The sequence below is a fragment of the Rhopalosiphum padi genome, chromosome 1 (assembly GCF_020882245.1).
Source record: "Rhopalosiphum padi isolate XX-2018 chromosome 1, ASM2088224v1, whole genome shotgun sequence".
NCBI lineage: Eukaryota > Metazoa > Arthropoda > Insecta > Hemiptera > Aphididae > Rhopalosiphum > Rhopalosiphum padi.
In genome coordinates this window covers 39,773,972-39,800,104 of record NC_083597.1, presented here as the reverse complement: position 1 = coordinate 39,800,104, position 26,133 = coordinate 39,773,972, and the positions used below count along the sequence as shown (strand labels likewise).

The window sequence follows — 26,133 nt, the reverse complement described above, 5'->3', positions numbered from 1 at the left end:
AAATCGTGCACGACACTGGAAGAAGAACGTCGTATATTTATAAATATATTCTTATTTCACCACATTATAACATAGTAACATATTCATGTATATTATTATATAAGTATATTTATATATATTTATACATATTGCATGTGTGTGATGTGTACTTACCCGCGCGAGATAACGATCAAAGTGTGCACGTTTAATACGCGTGCGAGTTTTTAATAAAATCACGTACGAAATCCCTAGAAATAATGGTTAAAGACGATATACTAGATTAAATGGAAATTTGTAGGTATATATGATACGCAAGTGATAAATTGATCTCGCAGTAAATTTGATATTTTTACAAACATTTCGGGTCAATACCCTCGATAGTTATTATGCTAGAGTATTTTTATTTATTGTATACTCGAATCCTCATATAATAAATGTAGATTCATATTATTTTACGATATAATGCACCTCGCTGTTGCTTGCGTTTCACCTACAGTTGTATATTATGATATAATGTGATGTTATTTATATTTGTTTTCGTTAACTAAATAGATGTACATAACTTATAGAAGGTATGTCACATTCAATTTACTGACGTAAGATGACGAGCTCTAAAAAGTGCGTTGTGCTTTTATACATATTATATTTGTCGTCGACAAAAACTCAAGTCGAGATCAAACGTGCTGATCGTATTGTTTTTTTTTTGTTTTGTAAAAATGACATGATTTATATGATATATATATATATATATATATATATATTTGTATGTACTATGTATATGTATCATGTACAGTAGTTGATCTATTTTTCAGGATTCTATTCGAATCGCTAGACGGATTGCACTGTCACACGAACATTATTTTTCAGTAGTATCGTTGTTGCTTCGACCAGCGTGTAATGTATTTTTATAGATTTTTTGTTGAAATCCAACAGGATTCGGACGACCAGAACCTCCCCACGGAGACATGGATCAGACCACCGTCCCCTTATTTACTTTTCGGCGTCGAGATACGTTTTTTTTTTTTTTACCTCAGCGGAGTTCGTTCGACATTTATTTTTTCTCTACGCCTCGTTTTGCCGAAACGACGAAAATCAATTTCGGGTATGTGCGCCGTCGGGGAATAGAACGAATACGCCACCCGTGTCTTGCCGGCCGATTTATCACTGTATACCGATTTACTATAAAATAAGTTTTATATATATTATACTCTTTGACGATGAACATACGACAAAGCCGATAGATTCTTTACTTTTATTTATTTATTTACTTATATTTATTTTGCACCGAGTCCGGTGTATATATGGATATAAATATTATTATTATACTCGTATATAGGGGAAAGGGGAATTAGGTTTCCATATGGCTTTGACATATTATGGTTTTGTGCGCGTCATACTGTATACACACTCGTTGGGAGTAAAAAAAAAATGGAAATAAATAACGAGGGTTTTTATCTTCCAAGACTGGCTCTGCCGGGAATCGGCTTAACCGTCTCTGCCTTCGTCCGGTCTTTGGCCAGGGTAATCGTAAAGACGGATCGAACAATTTTTTCGAACAAAGCACTCGAATTCTGCCACTCATATATATATATTTATGTGAATAATGTCGTATTTATACTTTAACATTATACCGTTCCGTTTGCCCGCCCTACAAAGTCCTTGGACGGCGCTCCGTGTAGGCAATTCAATGGCATCACCGTCTTTGATCTAATACTTTCCATATTAAATTATTATACTTCGTATGGGATGACGGCGGCTGTTCATTCTGAAAAAGATCATCCCCGTCGTTACGTAATTTTGGTTTGTGTTATTTTCTCCGATATATGAAACTCCCGTAGTACTACCGGGAAACGCGATTTTGCACTACTTATATACATAATATATATAAATATACATACGTGACCTTTTATATTGATTTGATAATATATCCTATACTACAGGGATATAAGCGTGTATGTACTGTCAACCGACGACAACCTCATTCGTACAACATAAATTATAATATATTCAAATTCTCTGACAATTATGTCGGTTTTATGATTTTTTGTAGTATCATTAATATAGTTGGTTGTGCAGTTTACGTGCAAATATATTTTTCGCTTGATATGGATTTAATTTTCAACGCGTTGACTGCAGTCCTCTACGTTTATCCGAGAGCACGATCTTACGAAAAATTGAAAGCTGTAATTAGTATGTGTTCAGATATAAGTTTATAATTTTTGCACTTAAAAAACCGGATAAATAAAACAATGAAGCCTCAAATACTCTGATATTACAATAATTTCACATAAATACAACATATGTACTGGATTGTTGGTGTATCATCATACGATTATGTATACGATGCATACGATCGTATCTAATATTATAATGAGATATAATAACGGCTTGTTACTTCAGAACAGTCGCTTTTGACTTTAACGGGCGTACTTATAAGGAAGAATAATGGAAGACAAAAATTAGTTCGTAGGATATATATATTATATATATAATCTCCAATAAGTCATACGCATATTATGATGTACCGTTCAATGTAAAATTATATTATATGATTGTTGTTTCGCACAGAAAACGAAAATTGCCTAAGGTCAGATTTGTCATGTATATTATTAATAATACATATATAAATATATATACGACCATTATAATGTATGTACGTTTTGTTATTGTTATCGCCGAGAAGGCGGCGAATTATTTACGGACACTTGTTCGAATCAAGGTCTATCCGTCATCGGTTCATTATCACGGATCGCCGAGCATCTTTCCGATACCAATCTTTGTGCTTCGCTGAATCCGAAATCGGTGTGCGAGCGTGTCACGACCATTGCGGCGGCGTCATCTATTATTATATATAAAAAGAGAGAGATTCAAAATATCCCAAAACGTTCACACAAATCTTTTTTTTTTGTTCTACCGCATTTGTTTTAAACGTAAATCGTGAACGCGGATTGATATTTGTATTGTCTGACCGCATATAAGAAGTATATAATAATAATTATGAATCGCATCACACACAAAATAAAATTGCAGTTGTAATATATAATAATAAGTAGAGGTCGGAATAATATTCTTTTGCATATTTTTTTTGAGTCTATGCAGTTAAATTTCGGTTTGAAATCTATAAAAATTATGAATCATATAATTCAATGGCAAAAGTTTTTTTTGCATATTTGAGAATATTTTAAGATGAAAGAATATTTCGTATAATAAAGAATATTAGAGAATATTTCGATTAATCTTTTGGGATTTGGATATTTTTTGTTGTAAGGACGAAAATTATATATAATATTAAATAAGTGTTTAGTCTGTTGTTATTGAGATGACTATAAATGGAATAATGATTACGACGCTCAATAAGTCACGTAGGCTAAAAATGAATTGGAAAAAACACTTCAAAAATAGCTCCAAACGTTCGTTTATGACATTAAGTAACGAGTTCATAGAATAGATATACAAAGTTCATATTGTATAACATAATATTATACGCGAGTGTAGTTCATTTAGTTGATATCCCATCAGTCTATGGTTTAATGCCGCGCGTCGTCTATACGTAATATTGTCATACTGGGTGTAATTTATTTGTCCTGTTAAATTATTTTCAATATGCCGAAAATCCCATCAAGTAAATTAAAAAATTTAATTGCACAGTGGATACTACCATTAAATAAAAACAATGTCATTTTTACAACTGATGGTGCTACTCTTTTTTGTCAACTGTGTAACAAACACATACCATGCATTAAAAAGTCTCAGATTACACAACACGTACACACATCTTTACACCAAGAAGCTCTAAACCGTAAGTTAAATACTTCAAAACAATTATTTTTATCGGAATCTACTTCTAAAAAAAATGTAAATGAATTCTATGAAGACTTATGTTTGAGTTTTATTTCTGCTAATATACCGTGGTATAAACTACAAAATCCACAATTCCGTGCATTTTTAGAAAAATATATTGGCAAACATATACCCGATGAAAGTTTGTTACGTAAAAATTATCTTCCACATTGTTATGATAAGACTTTATCCAATATAAAAAATGAAATTGGGGAAAATAACATTTGGATTGCGGTTGATGAGACGACAGATATAAATGGTCGTTATGTGGCAAATTTATTGGTTGGTATATTAAAGTCAAATCATCCGACTCGTTCTTTTCTTTTAACATGTAAAGTTCTAGAAAAAACTAACCATTCTACAGTGGCTCGATTTGTGAATGATGGGTTAAAATTACTATGGCCCTTGGGCGGAAATGATGAAAAAGTGTTGTTGATGCTCTCAGATGCTGCACCATATATGGTGAAAACTGGACAGTCATTAAAAGTATTTTATCCCAATTTAATTCACGTGACATGCGCAGCTCATATGCTTAATAGGGTAGCAGAAAAGGTTAGAGAAATGTATCCAGACGTAAATTCATTAATTAATAACATAAAAAAAGTATTTTTAAAAGCTCCGTACCATGTTCAAGTGTATAAAGAACTGTTACCTGATATTCCGTTACCCCCCGAACCGGTATTAACAAGATGGGGAACATGGTTGGAAGCTGCTGTTTTTAACTGTGATCATTTCCAAGGTTTAAAAAAAGTTATTGAAGAATTAAGTAAACAAAAATCTCCTAGTCAGTCTATACTTAAATGTAAATCAGTTCTTGAATTAAAAACTGTAGAAAATGAATTAATATTTATTAAGACCCATTTTCTTATGCTTATAACAGCCATAAAAAATTTAGAAAAGTCAAATGTGACTCTTGTTGATTCGATAAATCTTATTGAAAGTACAATTGTTAAACTTCAACAAATACCTGGAGAAAATGGAGAAAAAATAAAAATAAAAATTGAACAACTTCAACAAAAAAATCAGGGACTCACAATTTTAAAGAACGTAGCAAAAATGTTGAAAGGAAATAATGAAATACAATTTGTAGATAATTTTTCACCTACTATGGTAACTGATTTGCAGTATGCTCCTGTGACTTCAGTTGATGTTGAACGTTCGTTCAGTACATATAAAAACATTTTAACAGATCGTCGTACGAAAATGACGCCAGAACACATGGAACAGAATATAGTTGTTAACTGTTTCCAAAAAGGAGAATTGTCTTAAATAAAATATATCATTTATATAACTTTATCATGTTAATAAAATGTTAAGTTAAAGTATTTTTTAAAGCTAAATTATAATGTATTGTTTATTTAATTAAAAATATATTATACATTTATATATATATATTTCATTTAATATATATAATTATACCAAGAATTACCTTTTTTTTAAAATATAAAAGCATATTTTGAATTTAGGAGAATATATTACTTTAAAAACATATTTTTTGTATATTTAACTACAATTATTAAAGAATATTAGAAGAATATTATCAAATTTTTAGGAGAATATTAGCATCTTATTTTGGCTATTTTAAGAGAATATTATTCCGACCTCTAATAATAAGGTACTATCGTAAAAGATTTTCCTTATTTCGTGTCAATCGAATTATAATATTTATAAGATTTAAATTTGATTACATGACACAATATTATAATATATAATTATACTTTTGCTCCAATACAGCATTATGATATTATTTTATATATAGTTTTATATTCTTACGTTTTAATATTATTATTTTCTATATTTTACGATTTTTCATACTGGTCTTGTCAGATCCACAATTCGTGTTTTCAATTAACCTCTTCGCCCCCACCTTCTGCTAGTCGTAAATATATAAACGGCGTGTCGCGATGGGGAAAAAACTTTAACGTTTTTCAAGTTCTGCAGGGAACCAAAAAAAAAAAAAATATTAAAAAAAGGCCAGCATCCGGTGGCTGGATTTTGCTATATAAAGTATATAATGTTATTTTATTTCCTCTCTGCTTCTCGCACGCTCGCACAAAGCCCTATTTAAAACTAATTACTCGTTCAAGAACTCTGTGTATAACGTAGTCTGCTCCGGTAAACGACATTTGCATAATAATAATAATGATTACAATAAAACAAAACGAAAAGAGTCTCCTGTACAATATCCGGTCGTATAAAACTATTTTTAATTTTTAAAGCTCACTGAAGTGGTGTGGTCAGTGCGAAAAGCTCGGCTTAGCATTTGTTTTTGTCATCCTCTTGCACACACATATATATATATATATATATATATATATACATATATACATATATATATATATATTATATTTTAACGTATTCCAGACGAGATTTTAATTGACTTGTTTGGACGGTTAAAAAACTATTATTTATTACGATTATTTATACCGTAATTCGGCTGTCGTCGGATTTAACAAAAATATCGCGCGTATACACACAACACCCAATCCCTCTTTTTATTTATTTATTAATTTTTTTTTTTGATGGATTACACTTTTTTTAATTTTTACACTTTCCGCCCGGACGTTCGTATAAATATATGTTTTAAAGTCGCTTTTGAGCGCTGCTGCAGGTGTGCAATATAGGTATTAAAAACGTTGCGACTGGACTACAGAACGTCGATGGCGGGGAAATGGTGTTTTACCCAATTATGAGTTTTAGTGTTCCCGAGTGCGTAGGTGTAAAAATTTCAAGACCCGACTGATAATATTTATTTCACGAGGGTACGAAAAAACCTACACACGCACACACTTGCATGTATAATATAGATACCTATAGGGGGTGCTGTTGTGGAAATTGATTCGTTTTTTTTTCACCGACTAACGAAATTATGAACAGATATAAAAAACCGTATATGGTATAAAAACGTAGATAGGAATAAAATTTTCCATCGCACTCGTTTGGGGGACGGTAAAATGTAATCAACGTATAAAATAAAATAATAAAAATGTATCTTATTCAATTACCGTGGTTCGATCGTTTGTCGCAGGGAACCGATTACCGGTGATATTCGTGTGTCATTATATATGATCGCATCACTTCAAAGACGCACAAATATCATACCTACATAACGTTTACTATTTTGTGATATATATTTAACAGCTGTTGTGTTATATGATATAAGTGCGCGTATTTAAGTATGCGTAGTAGTTTAGTTTTTAAACTGCTCAAACGCAATACTATGGTGGTGGAGAACGAAACGAGCTGTCCGTGCCACGTATTTGCGCTGCAAAAGCTCTTTTGATACTCACCAAGCATAAATGTGTTTTATTTTTTTTTCCATATTCTGATGACGATAGGTTCAGGACGACACAAAGGTTATTATGTATGCTGTATATGTATATACAGTAAAACTTTAGTATATAGAAAATGAAAAAAAAAAAATATATATATATATTATACCGCGTAAACAAGCAATGTGCACTCTTGTATAGATGGTGTATCGTATACGTTGGTGTTTGTGTGTGTATACACGTACTTATTGTATTTATACATGTATAACCACTTGTCCACTCCATATGCAACTATTTTTTTCTGTTTCTTTTAATGACGACTATTGCGCTTCATTAGAACATAATGTGCTCTATGTATATATATATTACTTTTTGTGCGTGTGGTTGAAGTGGCTTACTGCAAAAACGTCGTCGGCGTGATAGTTAACGAACATTTTAAATTTGTATCTTCCGTCACAGCGCCTGGTCTATGATGCTGTTTTTGCCCATCGTATTTTTCATATTGTCATTTTATTTTCTGTTAACAGCGCGGGTCTGACGAAATGGTCACATCACCTGGAGTTGAAGGAGGACCGGTAAGCAACGGAGACACGATTGGAACCAATCACGTGGACAACAATAATGACGCAAAAAAGGTAAAAACTTAATATTTTATATCAAATATATTTATATTTAAATATTTTTTATTTATATATTTGAATTTATTCAGTGACTCTAAATATATAAAAATAATATAGTTTTCGTTTCGTCAAAACTTTGGAATTAAAAATAAATGTATTGAAATCGTTTAAATACAAATTTAAGTGATATTGCGTTATTCTAATTTTTTACGATTTACTGTTGTTTGTTTCCGAGAATGAAAATATTGCACAAAACAGTCCATTTTAAAAATTTAATTTAGTTATGCTTAAATTTACTTATCTAAATGATCTAAATTAAATATGAATTTTTGGGTGTATGATAGAGATTTAAAGTGTTATAAGCACATGTACCTAACGTTAAAGTTTTTTATTTAAGATATTGAAAAATTAAGGCAGTTTTATACACATAAAATCTGATTGTTTTTAATATTATTCACCTCGGCCCACCAACTGTGTAGTATTTTTCGTTACCCGATTTTAATCGGATCCAAAATATGTATAGAATGGTGTGTGTGTATATGCTTCGAACTCCGATCGAAATACCGTTCCCGTGTGACAATTCACAGTTATTCTTTTTTTATAAACTTTTTTCTGCATTTTTTTTTATGATTATTGTTATTTGTTATTATTTTTTTATCAACATTTGACATGTGTGCGAACTCAAACCTCGATGGAAAACTCACTATGGATGATTGACAAATATGCCAGTAACTTTTTATGTAAATATATATATATATATATTTAAAAAAATCGTTGTTTCGCAAACAGAAAAAGTTCTACGAAGAAGCGTTGCCTCTATTCTACGTTTAAGATAATATTGACTAAGAAAATCTCCTGTCAGGAATTGCGTTTGCAAAATGCAATTTTCACAAAACCCCATTTCTTGTACATATTTGTTTAGGTATTGTTGCATATGGGGTAGATTCGGAGAATTCCAGTTATAGATTCATATGTTACACCATACCAGTAGTTTTTAAAAATAATACTTTACAAGTTTAATTTGACGAGTATATGTTCTTACGCACCCGTACAACTGCGTATTTCTAACGATCCATCTGAAACTAATTATTTTTGTACCGATTATACATTTCTATGAATTATTGGTATTTACCGTGCATTTTTCTTTAACGGTGGGTACGCGTTATATATTCGGCATGTCACGAGTATATCGACTTGTTGACATCGACCCTCCTATACTCACTACAGGGTTGTGGAAACCGAGACGAACAACCGATTGTCATGACAACCCGTATCGAAAACATAGGACGAGAATATAATAATAATAATAGTAATAACAATTGAACACTTGTGTGACATACTGGCAAATAAGGAGTATATGTGTGTGTAGATATTTCCTCACCTGTCGTTGGTAGTGGTCTTGAACTCGTCCAAATACACACACCCATCACATTATGTGCAGCGTATACAAGAGACGTCAGCGGCGTTACTATCAAAAGGTGTCTGTCAATTGCTCGCGCCAAACTGTATTTACACACGAAAAAAAAAGTATAAAGTGAAATAGAGAAATTATGACTAACGAGGGAAGGGGCGTGGGAATAGTGTAGTGCAGGGAAGAACGAAAGAAAAGCGTTCGAGTCGTGGTAAGGTGTTGTAAATATAGTATATTTATATATATATATAAATTATGTATTATACCTGTTACATAATATATATTATAGGTATAAAGTGAAAATTTTTAATAACATCGTTTTCCAGTCAGTGTTTAAAATATATTATTCTTCTTTATTAAATTTTCTACACCGGGGCCATAATAATGTTTGAATGCGGCACATAGTATATATATTATATATATACGCGGCGGGCAGGGACATGACCGAGGTAGAGGGTGGACGTGACGTGCTTGCGTTCAAACCGAATTTGATGGTTGAACGCTTTCGGGTGCGGGGGTAGTTATATATACAAAAAGAAAAGCTCGATATATACCTACCCGAGTGTCCCATTTTGCTCGTTATACCGCGGGGCTCTGCGGCCGACTACGATTTTTCATTTTTAACAGGCGCGAAAAAAATTGCATACGAAATCCGAAATAATGTATATCTCCTCCACGCGACGGCGGTAGTATTCGAGGGCCGTTTGCATTATTATTACGAGACGTGAAGGATTTATAAATTTCGCTATACATAATAATATATATATTTCCAACCCTCCCTTCCTTCAACAACGATCTATGTATATATAGTCGATCTTATTATACATCCCGCCGCATATTATTCAGTGTATAGTGCATAGCGTATACTATACGTGATATGCGGTATATAATAATATACATAAATGTATATACGATGTGGTGGAATCGTGTCCACCGCTGTTGCGGTTATCATCGAGCGCGGGCACCTTTAATTCAATTTTGTGGTTGGTGATGCGTCAAGGGTGGGCGAGAAATCCGTCCTGTATTATTATGTAGGTATAGAAGGTTGGAGGAGAGGAACAATTAAAAAGAGAGAAAGAACACGCAAAAAGTGGACAATAATAATTATATGCTGCCCCTAGCTCCTGAGAGGGGACAGTGAATGGCTAAAAAGAGTTTAAAAAAAATCCTCCGCGGTACCCTCTACTCATACTATGCATATATTTATGAATGTGTGTGTGTGCGCGTAGTAGAATAGTAGTAGTAGTAGTAGTAGTATATATAGTATATAGTAGTAATTTAGCCCGCGCGCTAAACGCTCTGGATAATTTGAAAGGAGTTCACGGTTGAATTATTAATTACACGGGGAGGAGTGCTGCACTTGTGTCTTGTGTTAGTGCAATAAGAGATACGGTTTGAGTGGCGAACAGCAGAAATAGCGGGGAATGGCGCAGGGCATAAGACGTAAAGTTTCGGCAGGCATTACTACAGCAGGTCACTGTAAAGAGGAGTTTAAAAGCATTATGATGATGATGATGATGATGATGATGATGGCAATACAACCAAGATAATTGGGAACGAGAGACAGACGGGCAACCCCCTTGTTCCCCCTTCTTAAGTGGCGCAACGAAGAAGAATCTTGCAGGCTAGTGTGCATAACTATATATATATATATATATTCGTATAGTGTTTCTCTGTTTACTCTATCTCTCGGTACGATATTAATTCGTCTTACTTACATCATTTGATAAAACTCGCCGTCGTTGTCGTCGTTCCCGTGTGTTTTTGTTTGCTTTGAGTCGCCTTTGGAAATCGCTCGCGTTTGTAAAGTTAAATTTTCAAGTCCGTTTAGATGGAAAAGTTCCTGCTTCTCTCCGTAATACCACAAGTCAACTCTCAGAAGTATATATGCGCAATATCATTTAATTTATTTTGGTTATTTAAACTTAAGCATGTTTTTTTCTTTTCATCCTAGACACGTACGATACTGGTCGTAAAATAGTACATTTTGTTTGCGTTTTTAATTTTTTTTTTTTTTAATTATCAGTTTTGTTGTGTATAGAAAACATTCGATGTTTTTCATTTTGTCAAAAAAAGTTTGCCTGTTTTTAACAATTTTTTAGTTACGGAAATGTTTTGCCCGTTAACGTGTAAATTAAGTAGTTTATTTTATTTTCGATTTTAAAACGAGCTCGCGTTGCCCGCATAATTAGTCCAGTCTCTTTATATTCTATGTTTGTATATATAATCCCATAAAAAAGTTTATTTTTTTCTGAAAAAGAACCAACAAATAATTATAAAATATTATTTAAATACTCCGTAATTAAATTAAGGTTTTTCTTTTCTGGCCTTAGCCGAGGTAAATGCAGTTCATGTTTTTAATATTATATAACATTTAACCGTACCTTTATTCATATTTTTATTTAACTGATATTATACATTCAATCTAAGTAGTCCGTTTTGTAAAATAATCGAATTACTAATTATTTCCATAATTACGGTAATCTTCGTTATCATAATTATAGCCTTCGCAAAGAAATTCGATAGCTGCGTATAGGTGTTTGTTATATTATTATGCACTTCACACGATCATACTTCAGCAACGATTTATTACGAAAATATTAAAAATCAGGTACGACAACGTTAATACTGATACCTTGAAGCAGTTGTAGTGGTGACGCTTCGCTGCAATCTTGAAAAAGACAACCCTAATAGTACCAGCGGACCAAGCGCGTCGGAAAAATTATCCTCGCTTGACAATGTAAACTAAGCTATTAAGAAAAAAAGTTATAATAAGAGGCTTATGAGACCGGCATAAAAGAAACTTAAATTAATTTTAATATTCGAAAGAAACTTTTAAACCCTGCAGGGCGGTTTATACGTGTCTGCACATGGGCTAAAGACATTGTTCCCGAAGCGTCCGAAAACTTTAATAACCAACCTTCCCGGATTATGCTCCGCGAGACCTGATGAATGATGGCAATTTCAGCGAATTTGTCGTAGTTTTTGTGAAATATTTCTGTAATGCCTCTTCAGCTACAGCTAGTCGTCAATATTTTACTTTCGATTTTTTCATATATCATTTTTTTAGATAAATTTACTTACGACTTAATATAATACATAATACTTGATAAAGATTAAAATCGCAAAAGCGCATTTATTTTTATATTTATATTACTTTTAATAAACATTAAATCTTAAATATTTTTTCTAAAAGTATTTCCAGTAACGTTATGTGGAGTATATGGTGTACTGAATGGAAATTGTGTTGTTCGTATAATATAATGATATGTAAATATTGTGAAAATTTCAAGTATCTAAGGTTATTTGTTTTTGAGTTACAATAAGATAATATTATTTTAGTCAAATACTATAGTTTTTCGTAAAAAAATTTATTTTATTTTTTTCCGGCTACTTTGAAAAGTATGTGGATTCTCTATCCAAGTACCGACTAGATCAAATTTCCTACCAGAAACCACTCTTAAAATAGAATATGAAGCGCATTATTACTGCTTTAAAAAGCGATGACATTACAGAATAAACACACATACATCACTGTACAATTTGACATTCATTGCTATGTGTAGTATGTTATAAAATCATCATTTTACGAAATTTTATTCTTAGGGATCAAGCTATGTAAATATGAATAACAGTTTTTATCCATTTACAGCGATTATATATAATATAAAGGTAGTATTTATCTATGTTTAAATGCTTTGGTATATTATTGTATTTGTAAAATATTGCACCATACGTTTTCTGTGATACTAAACTACGAATAGCAACTATTTATTTAGGCATATTATACAGGTATGGATGAGGATTGTAAATTTTACGTAAATAGTTTTGTTGATTTCGTGTTTACATGTGACATCATATATATATATGCAAAATAAAATGTCCGAAATTCGTTAATCGTTTTTGAAATAGGATTTTGGCTTTTTTAAATGGAATTGTTGAATCCGTAGACGTGAGAGAGCTATACCATGTTTCTCTTTCTATAGCGCTTCGTATCCGAGCCGTGAAACAGTTATGTGGGTCGTTTCTGCGTCCGGTTACTACCCGAAATTACTCGGCTTACACGCTTCACGATAGATTTTTATTCATTTTATTCTATCCTAGAGAAATGCGGTAAATAATAGCTCGACAACTGGCCCCATCTCATTTCCATCCTTTCCGGTCCCGTCCGACAGTCGCCGCGCCCTTTGACCGCAAATTGAATTCTCCCGGTCGTTTGTCTGCGGTCCGCGAAATAGCCATAGCCGTGCGTGCGGCTGGCGTGAGGCCCATGAAAGTCTGCCCGACCGCCCTTTTGCAGACCAATGTGTTTTATTAATATAAAAAAAATTTCCAGGTCAAACTCGACAAAACCGCCAACAACAAGCCATCCCGGGTAATACACATACGCAACATACCAAATGAGGTCACAGAAGCCGAGGTCATACATCTGGGCATTCCGTTCGGAAAAGTCACAAACGTGCTTGTACTCAAAGGCAAAAATCAGGTAAGAACATTGTTATCGTGCGTTGTACAGTTATCAGTTATTATTAGATATATTATTTATACATAAGTATAGTATAGTTATTGTTGCCATTCCGTTGCTATATTCGTTCACTATTATATGTATATAATATGTTAACACCCGGCAGTGGTGTTGCGAATTAAATTATTTTACAATAGTTTTTATTTTTTTAATAAGCTTTTAAAAACAGGTTTTCGGTTGTATGACTTTGTCAGACTTTAGAGGCAGTTATAATGTTTATATAAGAGCATTAAACCGCGGAGTTCTTACAGATTATATGATATGCGTCACAACTTTCTGAAGAGTTACAAACTCGTCATTGGCAAAGTGTAATTTTTGTCGTTGTGCTTATTTAAAGTTTAGAAGTTTTCAAACGTCGTAATTGGTTTTAATTTATTAAATATAATTTGCGAGAAAATTTTGTTATGCTAATTATGCGTCCCTTTACTCTTCTTAAAGAAAAAAAGATTATGCATTTATAAGTATTTATAATCATTAATAATTAATAGTGACATCTTATAAAGCGTGTATTAAATAATGCAATTTAATTTATTATTTGCGTCATTTCTTCTTGAATGAATTAATATTTTTTTGTAACGACAGACTTATTTGGACATTTAATAATAACATATCTACTTCAAATATAAAATATAGCAATGCACTAAAACGTTTATAGTCAGCCAAAAGTTGGGCATATTGTATCATCTATATGACGCTTTATGAATTCAGAATTCTCCTGTTATGTGTTGTTTCTACATTATACGTGTACTACAGTAATAACGTTCGAGAGTTTTCGGACACGTTTTCTCTTGTATTTTTGCTCAATTCAATTTCCTCTTTCTACAGTAGCTGCTACAGCAAGGGTAGGTATAACCGTCGCGTATAATACGTGCTTGCCGTGCATATACCGAAATTTAATGAAAGATTAACGACCCGCACGCGCATTTCTCACGGTATTGACATTTACAGTGTGGTATGTGTAGTTGTACCCTTTTAAATTGATCACACCCTAGTGTATGTGCGGTGGCGTGTATATAGGCGTTTGCGAGTGGGGCGTGTGCGGGTGGCGGGTACATACTGCTATAGTGTCACGGCATATCTACTCGACGGCGAATAATAATAATAATTACATTTTTTCGTGCGTTCGCTTGTGCATTTTTGCCTGATATAGTGTTGTATAGTCAGTAGGTACTGCCGCAGTATTTGGTTGTGAATATATATGTATATACATAAACATATTATATATATATATATATACAAATATATAGCGTATGCGTCGCGCCCGGATTAGGAGGGGGAAGGGTGACAAGATAAATGCGAGATTGTAGGAAATCACGATATTTCACGCCCTTCTATTTTGCCTATACATTATAGGTAGGTACATAGGTTACCGCCGACGCCACACTACTGCCGTTCGTCCAAACGTTTATTCTCAACATTCGTTCGTTCGGATTTTTTTTTTTTATGTTTTTTTACTTCGACCCTGATGGATCACAAAGAACACACGTATATATACGCATACGATGCATGGGTAAATAGGAGTATTGTACCGGAAGTGCAGGAGGCGAATAATAAAAGAAACGAAAAAAAAAATAAATACAAAAAACCCTTGTTTCGACAGTCTTTATTTTCCACGGCCGGGCGGGACTGGCCCAGTCGACCGGAATAATATAACTTTCTAGGCTGTAAATCCTCCTCGGCGGCGTGCTCTCGACGTCTGACGTATCGAGGAAAAGCGTATAGTTTTCCCTCGAGTGCGCATATATCTATAATACGCGTATATATGCACGTTGCATGTTTATACTCGGGCGCCGCTTGTTTGCAGTCAGCGAGAACAAAAAAAAAAAAAAAATGTAGAGAGAAAAAATTGTCAAGAAATGCCTCGAGGCGCCTTTCGTTTATGCAACATGTATTTCACGCGTATATATATATTATATATATATATATATATTATTCGACACGATATTTGTTGCATCTGTTGTCTATATGATCTTATGGTGTAGTCATGTGAACTTCATAGTATTTTGTGATGTGTGTGTGTGTTTATGTCGAATGAAAATCTATAACGCTATATGTAAGTATATAAATTTATATTATAATATATTCTTTGTAGCGAAGCTGTACAAATATTATTGTACGAGATTTGATGCTCCGATTGACATTATAATTTGACTCAGTTTATATCTATTTAGACTCGGTTAATAATAAAGTAATAACTAATACAATTAATTATATAATTTTCGCCATGTATTTGAAAATTTGTTGGATCGATTAATTAACCATAAGCTTTTCTACGACTTATTTGGTTATTTACTCGGGCACGTGCGGCCTTTTGTGGGGTATATACACGTATACGTATATATGTAGCTATACTTATGAGTATATAATGCATTATTGTGATGAAATAATTACAATTATATTTCCCACAGCGGGCAGCCATATGTGTGTGGGATCTATTGTGTTTGTGCTCTCGTGAAACTTTAGAGGGAACCAAATTCCGCGGTGCTTTCTGAAATAATAATTTTAAAACACTCCTCAAGCTCAAGCTAAGAAACCCCATAATGTATACTAGTACTGCGATGTAATTAATATAGACGCACAAACGTTCAATTAATTTTGTAATAATATTAATAATTTTTCACATAATTTCACACATTATAATATTAGTATTTACAGTCTTGGATTTTAGTATATACAAGCGAGTTTGGAAATAGTTTCTACACTCTTCTACTATACTATATTACTATATATTTTAGTGACTGTTAACAAATTCTACGCGAAATAGTTTAAAAAAAAAAAAATTCACTATATAAACCGTATAAATCACCGGTCAAAGTTTAATTTCATTAATATCTGGTTAAATTACGAGTTATTCCCCTTCATCGTTTTTCTATAATATACATACTATATATAGATATCAATGGAGGTAAATAACGAAAAAGGATGATTCCAAATAAAGCTCATTTCTAGATGTTATCGATTTGCGCACATGGTTGTATAAACATTTTGTCCGTTAAGAACGATGAATAGGAGGAGGAAGTAGGCGGTGACGATGGCTTTGCTAACGATGTCTTCTCAGCTGGGTTTCTCGTTAAAGGATTGCTTTTATATGTTGTATACGCTTTGGTATATTTCTCTTGTAAGACGTCTTGTGGAGAATAAAAAAATAAAAAATAAAAAATTTAAACTATGACTGCCGTGGTATATTTACGCAGAGGCGCGTAATCGAATATTATCGATAATTTGTATGGAACAACATAATAATATATGAGCTCCCGTTTATACTGTTGTTGGTAATATTGTTTGATTTTCCCCCCATTTTTTACACGACGATTTTTTTTTTTTATAATATTGTTATTACACAAAATATGAAATGCTGCAGTTTGTTTAACACACGTTTTATTTAAGTACCCATTTAGTTATGTATAATCTGATAATCGTGTGGTTGTGTTAAATGCATTAACAATAGTGCGTAAAATTGGCGAGTATAGTTTATGCACATAATTACGACTGTAGCTGTGGCCTGTATGGTGTCGAACGCTACAAAGCTTCTCAAAGTAATTATTTGGGTTTTTGTACGTCAATACAACGAACATAGGTACCAAGAATTACAAAACTATTTAACTATATTTCCTAACAACCGCAAATATATCTTAAGTTTGACGGCCCCTTAGAGACAGCCACAGTCGTAGCGTCATCCATTGTCGAGTAGCGCTCTATTCAACTGTATATATAGGTACTGTAAAGTATATAGCGTACCTATGTAGAAAAAAATTGTTTAAAGAAACATTGACCCGCCGACACGGTCGTTATCGGAAAAGTTTTGTGAAGTGTGCAGAATATTTGTTGTAGTTATAACACCTCGCACTTAAACTCATTGTGAAATAGATTGATGTATAAACAGGGCGCATAGAGTACACACATTGTTAACGGCGAATACTCGTCATTAGTGAGCGATAAGTTGTGCTTTTCAAAATAAATCAATTTTCTTTTTTTAATTATTTAAGTGTTTTTTTTTTTTACGTCAACAACATATTTAATTTATCAAACCTTAGTTGACTTATTTGATACCTTTCTAAACATATTCACACATAATTATATTATTATTGTGGAATGTTGTAATTCGAACAAATATTAATTTTGTTATTTATAAGAAATTCAATTTTAAGTTTTGTTAGTGACCTAACCTATACTTTTAATAATACAGTACTAATACTCATTGAAATAATATTGCAATTAAACACTTCTCAACCAATTATGAAATACTTATAAATCTTAAAATTCCAAACCTAACCTTCTGAAATTTGATGTTTATATGCAGTTCCAAAAAGTAAAATAAAAAAAGTAGGTATTTGTCAAAAAAATAAATTAAAAACATAAAAATGGAGTAAGATATAATGAGTGTTTGCTGTTCGACGAATCGCCCAGTATTTACATTACGAATATGTTTGTGTACATGCGTGTCTGTGTGTTTTTGTGTTTAAGCAGTGGTGGGTCGGTTATTTTTATAATACGTCTTTTCGGAAGTTTTGCGAAACGTTTTACGACTGCTTTTTTGTTTAGTGCTTTTGTCGGGACGGATGGTGCGCGGGTAACGCATGTCAAATTAACCTTTCCACCCGGGGAAAGAGACTATACCACGCGCGTACCTACCTTTATAATACTTTGTGCACACACACACACATACACACACTCACCTAAGTTTATATATTATATACACAACACGTGTATGTGTGCGTATATGGCGTTTCTGACGGACGAAATCCAATTTAATATTATTTTGACGGTATTTTTTTTTTCAGTATCGTTTATTTATTTATTCTTTTCCCCCTATCATTAGTATTATACCGTCCGGTGGTTGACAACGCTCGCGCGCGGTAAAGCGTATTACCGCAAAGCGGTGGAATGGAAAAAGTTTAGAATTCTGCTGCGAGCGATGACGACGACGACGAAATAAGGAGGGGGGAGGGACAGTATTTTCAATTTCACGTTTACAATGGAGATCGTTTTTCGCGCCGCGGGCCACTTACGAACCGCATGTCGAGTCCCTGTCGCTGCCGCCCGCGTCACGGCCATTGTACGCGTTTGCGGAAGAACTGCACGCACGCGTCCACCGTCGGGTTCTAGAGTCGTCAAAGGGGTGGTGGTCAAAAGAGAAGGGTATAAGGGATAGCGGACGCGCTCACCGGATTCCGTTTCGTCGCCTATTGTGCGTGCTAAGTGGAGTGGCGACGTCCCGCCGTCGTTTAAGGCGATTGGAAAATTTGTCAGGGCAAGCGTTTTTCTATACGTATTACACTCTTTTAGTACACACATATATAGCTGTCGGGATGGTGATGATGGTGTGCGTATATATAGTGAGAGATCGAATAGAATCTTCTTGTCGCCGTTAAGTTTCTTATCTCGCTGCCGAATATAGTCTTACCGCAGTCGAAGTTATAAACGCATATTATATAATATACGATATAACGCAAACATCCGTCGCACTGCTTAGTGTTACGAATAGCTGTTTAGCTGTAGATATTTGTTCTACATAACCCCATTGCCTGGCGCCGAAAAAATCCTTTAAAAATTAGTTTAATGACGGTCCTACGGTTTCACGGTTACCGAGGTTATTCGTATATATATATATATATGTATTTATGTATGTTTATATATATATATATGCGTGTGCGTGTGTGCGTATGAGTGCATGTTGTATGCAGTTTGAAGTTTTAACAAGTGAAATATTTTCTGTCGAAAAACAACAGTAAAACATAATATTGCACTTTCTTCTTTTACCCATGTAAACAAAATACTTTTCATCGCGATAGTCATACGTTCAGGGATTATTTTTTCAAATTTTTTCACTCGGAACGTTATATACATATAAATGCGTGTGTATGATACTTATGCGATTCTGGTGAAAACTAACGTTTTAAACAAACATCGTTTTCATATCACCCACACACGCACGCACGCACACACACACACACTCCCACCTTTATTATATAGTACATCGACGAGCGATGACATGACGCGCTAATTAAAATGAATATCGGTTGCGAGTCTGTAGGTTAATACGGTGAATATTCACTATACGTCAAGTACGTATTTTTATCCGATGGAAGCTCGGTCGACTCGATCGTACGATTACCATGCAACTTGTAAATACAAAAACGGCCGCGTGCGAAGAGTTATTTTGCGATGCTCTACGTTTAGTGTGAAATCATCATTTTGAGCAAGTGAGTGAAATAGGTTTTCGTAAAACTGATGGGCTTCGCCGTCGCCGCCGACATCGTGTGTGCGTGCCTCCCGGCCAAACGTAAGAAATTCGATTAAATCCTTCGGCGTTCGTCTACTCCTCTCCCTCATCCTCACGGAACGTTTCACCTTTTAGTCTCCCCGCCAAAGGACGGCGCGGCAAAAACGGTGCGGTGCTATCGGTCGGGCGGAGGAGGGGACATCCCTAATTGTGTTTGACATAATTAATGTGCGCGCGACAGGTACGTAAACAAAACCACTCTACCCGCGGCTAGGTCGTACTTGTACGTACAGACACACGCACACTCACATATGTAGTCGTGCGTGTGGAGCGCCGGCACCCTATGTAGTCGTAGTCGTCATCAATGCGCGCTAGTGCCCGTATATGAAATAATAATTGAAAGCGAAAACATTCGTGTGTATATACGGAAACCAAACACTGTCGAACACCGAAAATACTATATAACGACGTTGTAGTGTGTTGTGTGCATACACGTTATCGTTAGCAATTTAACCGGCCAAATGAACCGTGCGCGGGCACGTGATGTGTGTTACTATATATACTTATATACATATTATTATGTTTTTAGTGTGTGTGCAGTGTATGTATTCGTAGTAGTAACCTTTGTCACCGTCGTCTGGCGCGGAATAATATACGGCCATTTCGAATAGGTACCTACACTCGTGTGTTGTTATTATTATTATACTTGACGAACAATATGTATACTACATAATAATATATTATATTATATCGTAACAATTCAATTACAACTATATGACTCAAACCCCGGGCACTTTCTCGCAGTCGCGGTGTATGGCAGGGTAGTTTAGTGAGAAATTTACGATATTTCGCAACGATAATAATAATAGACGCAGATACCTATAGCTATACAGACTTGACGTCGTGATGTATGACGTGTATCGATCACACCAAGACATGCGCTATCGAACGTTTTTGAGCGCCGTGTATGCGTATATAATACCGCGAGTGATCGCTCTGACGAGGTCGTAGCAGTTATAATATATTTTGTCTATAAGTACCGGCAAACAATATATATATATGACTCGGTCCTGGTAGTATAACAATAATAATAATAATAATAATAATAATAATAATAATAATAATATGTTCGCGTTCGTAATAACCATATACCTACACTTATGTGTGTGTTGTACAGAAATAAGGGACGACGTCCGCGACGAGTGTTTCATATATTATTAATACGACGTTACGTATAACATAATAATATAGGTAGGTATACACGGGGGCGCGACGTCGACAAGGCGGCGATGGCTGTCAAAATTTGACTTTGATTTTCAGCAAACAACACGCATGCATAATGGGGTGGGGTGGCCCATATCGTGTAGCTATATAAATATATAGACACATGCTTCACACACGCCGAGGGAATATATATATACACATATACGCACACACACACACATATATGTCCTGAATAAACCATGACGTTTTAAACATATATATTATTATAATGTTTATATATGCATATATACCTGTACTCCTGTGGTGGTATAAACCTACGTTTGCTATGTATTATTGTATATATTAATACCACCTACGCTGTATTACTACGACGAGTAGCGGCTAGCGACGAACGGACGTCAAAAACGTCGTCTTGTCATCGCGGGCATTGCGATATAATATTATTATTATATAGGTATTTGAAAAAAATTCCTATTGTGACGTGTGTGCAGTTTGTCGGACACAAAATAAGGTTTAAATTATAGAGGTTGCCGTGCACACAGTCTTTTTTTTTTCGTTATTCATTTTTTTTTCTTTCTATTTCACCGTCTTTAAATATTTATAGTCCGAATAATGGTGTTTTTCCCCTTTCGATTCCCCTCCTCTTCTGATACACGCACACATATACATACACGTAAGCTCGCTTTCATTTTACGATTGTTTCTTCTTCGGTTTTTATTTTATTTATTTTCACGCCACCGTGCCGCACGCGCAACACTGGCAAAACTTCCCCTCACTGTACGTCTTGTTTCTATTCCGAACGAAACCTTACTGTCAACAGGTACGGGGGTGGCACCGACGACGATGGTTATAATCATCGATCGCCTTTGGCAACAGTTTGTCGATTGTTGCTTTCAAGGCTCGTTGGTATGCATGCGAGTATTATACACAATGTCACAATATAATGACGAGCGACGATAACTATATAATAATAATAATAATAATAATGTGCACGCGATAAAATTATTTTAAATGTTTACAGGGTATATCGGTTTATACTAAAAAATGTTTCACCAGACGTAATGTCGACGCGATACATCGCATTGATACCTGCAACAATAAATGTTATTGAGATGTAACAATTCATAATATATATTTGTGGTAGCCTAAATATATATAAATACGGTTTATCGAGATCTAGTTTACTTCGCAGGTATTTTTTTTACCACTTCTAATTTCCACTTATTATTAAATTAGCATAAATTAAATCAGAGTTTAAAAATCTCTTCTTCTAAAAAGATCTGTCGCACCACATTGCCACGGTTATATCTGATTTAAATCACAGTTGTAAACATTTAGGTACAAACACTATAAATCAATCTGATCAATTCTTTTAACTTTTTAATGCAACGATGTGTTAATCTATACTATTAATTGTTCGTCATAATCGTTTATTAAATTATACATTTTCCCCCATTAATGCTATTAAATAATTATATATACCTGTTGTTATGCACTATACTTATTTTCCCCTTATAAACCCTTTTAGCATACACTGTTCTTAGCCAAAGAAGGGCGTTATTTTTAATGTTGCTCGCGGTCATTCACGTAGGTTGCAGGTACCAGTTCAATATTAAACGATTTACCTAAAGTTTTATAAATATAGTTAAGGGAAAAGTTTATTGGTGGGAATATAGTTGTTTACGTCGACATCCATACGAGTATAAGATGTTTGTTTTTTCACTCAGAAACTTACTTCGAAAATTTCATACATATATACTTGTGTGTTCAGCACACCAGGCAAATATTAAACAATCTGTTTGTTCTTTTTGGTTCCGCGGGTTTCCGCTCACGAACTTTGATAGCTGAATTAAATAATTACGAACCTCGCCAGGATATTTTACAAGTTATCGAAGACAATAATTACGCGATTATCAGTAAAAGTATATTTCCATTTTCACGCAATGAATTTTTAGGCTGAACCCTTATATAGTGATATATATATTCAGGCCTTAGTAATATACCGCTATATATATATATATATATATATATATATATCACAAGTATACTTGTAACTTTTTCGAGTATAGTATTAGGTTAATTTAATTTTGTAGCGGGATGTTCAAATTAAATATTTACATGATTTGAAAATAGTTTTTCTTCGACAAGCGAACGTATATAATCGGTTAATGCAGCTGGGACTGTGAAAGTAATTCATTCAACACACTTTGTTAATTTACAAATAGTAAATTTTAAAAGGGTTCGATATTTTTTATATTAGATATAAAAATATCAATTAAAAACAGAATAAGAATAATTTTGCATAAGCGATAACCACCCTATTAAAAAATTGCCTACGAAAAGAAAATTAAGTATTGTTCATTTCATGTTCAAATAATAAATTATGGTATAGTTACCTATAGTTTTCACTATCCTATAGTATTATAAGTCGAGAATATTAAAAATAAATGTATTATGTATAGTGTCCCAAATCACTGCAATATTGATATCAGTCGATCTCCAGACACGGTTGTGTGAAGTATTTATTTGGTGTTAATTCGATTTCATTTATGATTTATGTAATATATACCTATATATAATATAATATATGCAATAAATATTAACAATAGTTTATCGACAATTTACATATAAGTACATATGTGTGTTATCTTCTCGGCATAGTATTTTGGAGAATATCGTGTGGTAACTAATACGCGAGTTCTTCGAGTATCAAATATATACTCGTAGGTCCAATGCCATCGCTACCGCCAGAATACGAAAACTGTCATTTATATCGGGAGTGCTACTCATCCTATTATAGACGTCTCTCTTACATATAATATGACGACGAAATATATGTGTTTGCCGTACACGGGTCACGATCCTCGCATCAATCCGTTTTCGGTCACGTGCGTAAAACTTTCAGTCCACCTGTGGGGGCCGCCGCATGTTTGACGTTCCCAAAAGTTTCGCTTGTCCGTAATTAAACCTCGCAATCGACAAACTCGTGGAGTGTAGACGATCGGCTCGAACTCCCGTTTGGACTTTGTCCACTTTATATCACCTGTCCGATACCTATCCTTCACGCACATACACACATACGCACACACTTTCCCCAGTCGAACCATAAAGAAAACGTTTGCGTCGTTAGTGTTCCTCTTCGCACCCCTTTGAAGTTTCTACTTATATAATACTTGGTCGACGGGGTCTTGATCGTCGTTTCGTGTATTTTGTATTATTATTATCATCATTATTATTATTATTGTTGTTGTTGTTAGGGACTAAGGTAAAATATTTCCCGGGATAATTGTAGGAAAAATAGCAACAAACAATAACAAGTTGAAAACGATGTAAAACGGCCATTTTTACTCCTAATTTAATATTTGCTTACGAACCGCCGCCACGAAATGAATTTTCTCGTTCACATAATAATAGAGCTTCGGTTCTTGCGCATACACAGACTCGTAAAAACCCCATTAATACTTTATATCGTAATGTAAACTCATTTTCTCAAAAACAAATGTTTACGCGTTAAATTAACCAAACCCATCTGAATAGTTCATGTGCGGTACCTCTATACAATATACGCGATACTGGTTATTATCCAGACCGGCCCAGTGAAAAATTTTTGGTAAATATGACTTTTGGCTATATCGTGCGTGGTACTTTACCCAGCTTGAGCGATCGCCGACCTATTAAATTATTTGAATTTTAATTATATTACCTACTACATACTTAAATGTATATACATAATTCGAACTATTATTAATAACAAATAATATATATAGTAATTATTATTAATAATTGTTTTCTATCTTACAGACAGTCTTGTACAATGAACCCATCGTGCGCCATATAATAATATTATGTAAATACTTGGTTTTTTCCCAATTTAAAATTGGTGAAAAGAAAATCGTATTATTTCTTCTCCTATTTAACCGCAGCTCATAAATAATAACTAGATATCGCGCGTATATATAGCATGTGCAGTATATGTATGTATATATAGCACGTGCAGTATATGTATGTATATATATCATGTATTCTCAAAAAATAGCTAGCGTTCTCCTAATTCAATCTTCTTACTTTAACGGTTTCCTTTTTTAACGCAACGATGTTACACACTCACACGCACGTGATATATTATTATTATTATTATATACACGTATATCTTAGTTTCCTTTTTTCCCTTTTGCTCCGTGTATATTATATCCTACACGATACATAAACCTGCAACTATATATATATATAAATACCGCAGATACCTTTATCATACTAGACTCTCCGCGGGATTTGACGCGCGACGAGATGAACCACCTCGTGTATGCGTCGCACAGCACCTACCCCCTCCTGCGTGTTTATATAATATCACACCACTGAATCAATTTTCTTCTTCGGAGGAGGATATAAGTCTGTCGAACGGCGAACTTGACGGAGTCGGTTGTGGAAGCCATGAGGGGTGACCCCGCGCGTACTCATTTGTGGCGGGTAAGAGGAGCTATAGTATATACTTGCGGATTTGTTAGCAAATTGGAAATGGATTTTACTTTCAATCCTACGCCTTACCCACCATGTTACCTGCTTTATACGTATATGATATTATCTTTTACGATCGTCGAATACTACCACCGTGAACTACATAGTATATATTATTATTATTATATAAGCATAAAATCGTTATCTTGGTGGATATAGTTTATAGTTTATAGATAATGTGTTTACATGCATAATATTAGTTCACTGTATGATGTATCAAAAAAATTACATTTTAAAATACTGTTAAATAATTTTATATAAGTTTCATCGCATATTGGATTATGAGACAATTAATTTCAGTTAGTACTTACGACGATCGCGACCTTGATATAACACGAAGAGATCGGTTTTTGTTTATATTTAGTTGTTTCTATACTTAACCAATGTATTTCAGCAATAGTTGCTGTTGTAGTGGGCACTTTGTGTCATCGCGTTAAATCCCGTAAAACTCTTTCTCGAAAAAGCCGGTAAAAACTTTGTGGCAGCGTGAAGAAAACTTCTGTTCCATTAAGCTTATCTGTCAC

The 26,133-nt window shown here is 33.9% G+C and overlaps 1 protein-coding gene across 10 annotated transcripts in view; it reads left to right on the top strand.

Annotated features, from left to right (window-relative positions):
• The window catches only part of LOC132931966 (polypyrimidine tract-binding protein 2), a 178,716-nt gene that overhangs the window by 106,714 nt on the left and 45,869 nt on the right, over window positions 1–26,133 (top strand). For all 10 annotated transcript variants that reach the window (XM_060998096.1, XM_060998094.1, XM_060998102.1 and 7 more), the window contains 2 exons: window positions 7,619–7,726; window positions 13,459–13,608. In XM_060998096.1, coding sequence (XP_060854079.1) covers window positions 7,619–7,726; window positions 13,459–13,608 — 258 coding nt within the window. The remainder of the gene's footprint in view (window positions 1–7,618; window positions 7,727–13,458; window positions 13,609–26,133) is intronic.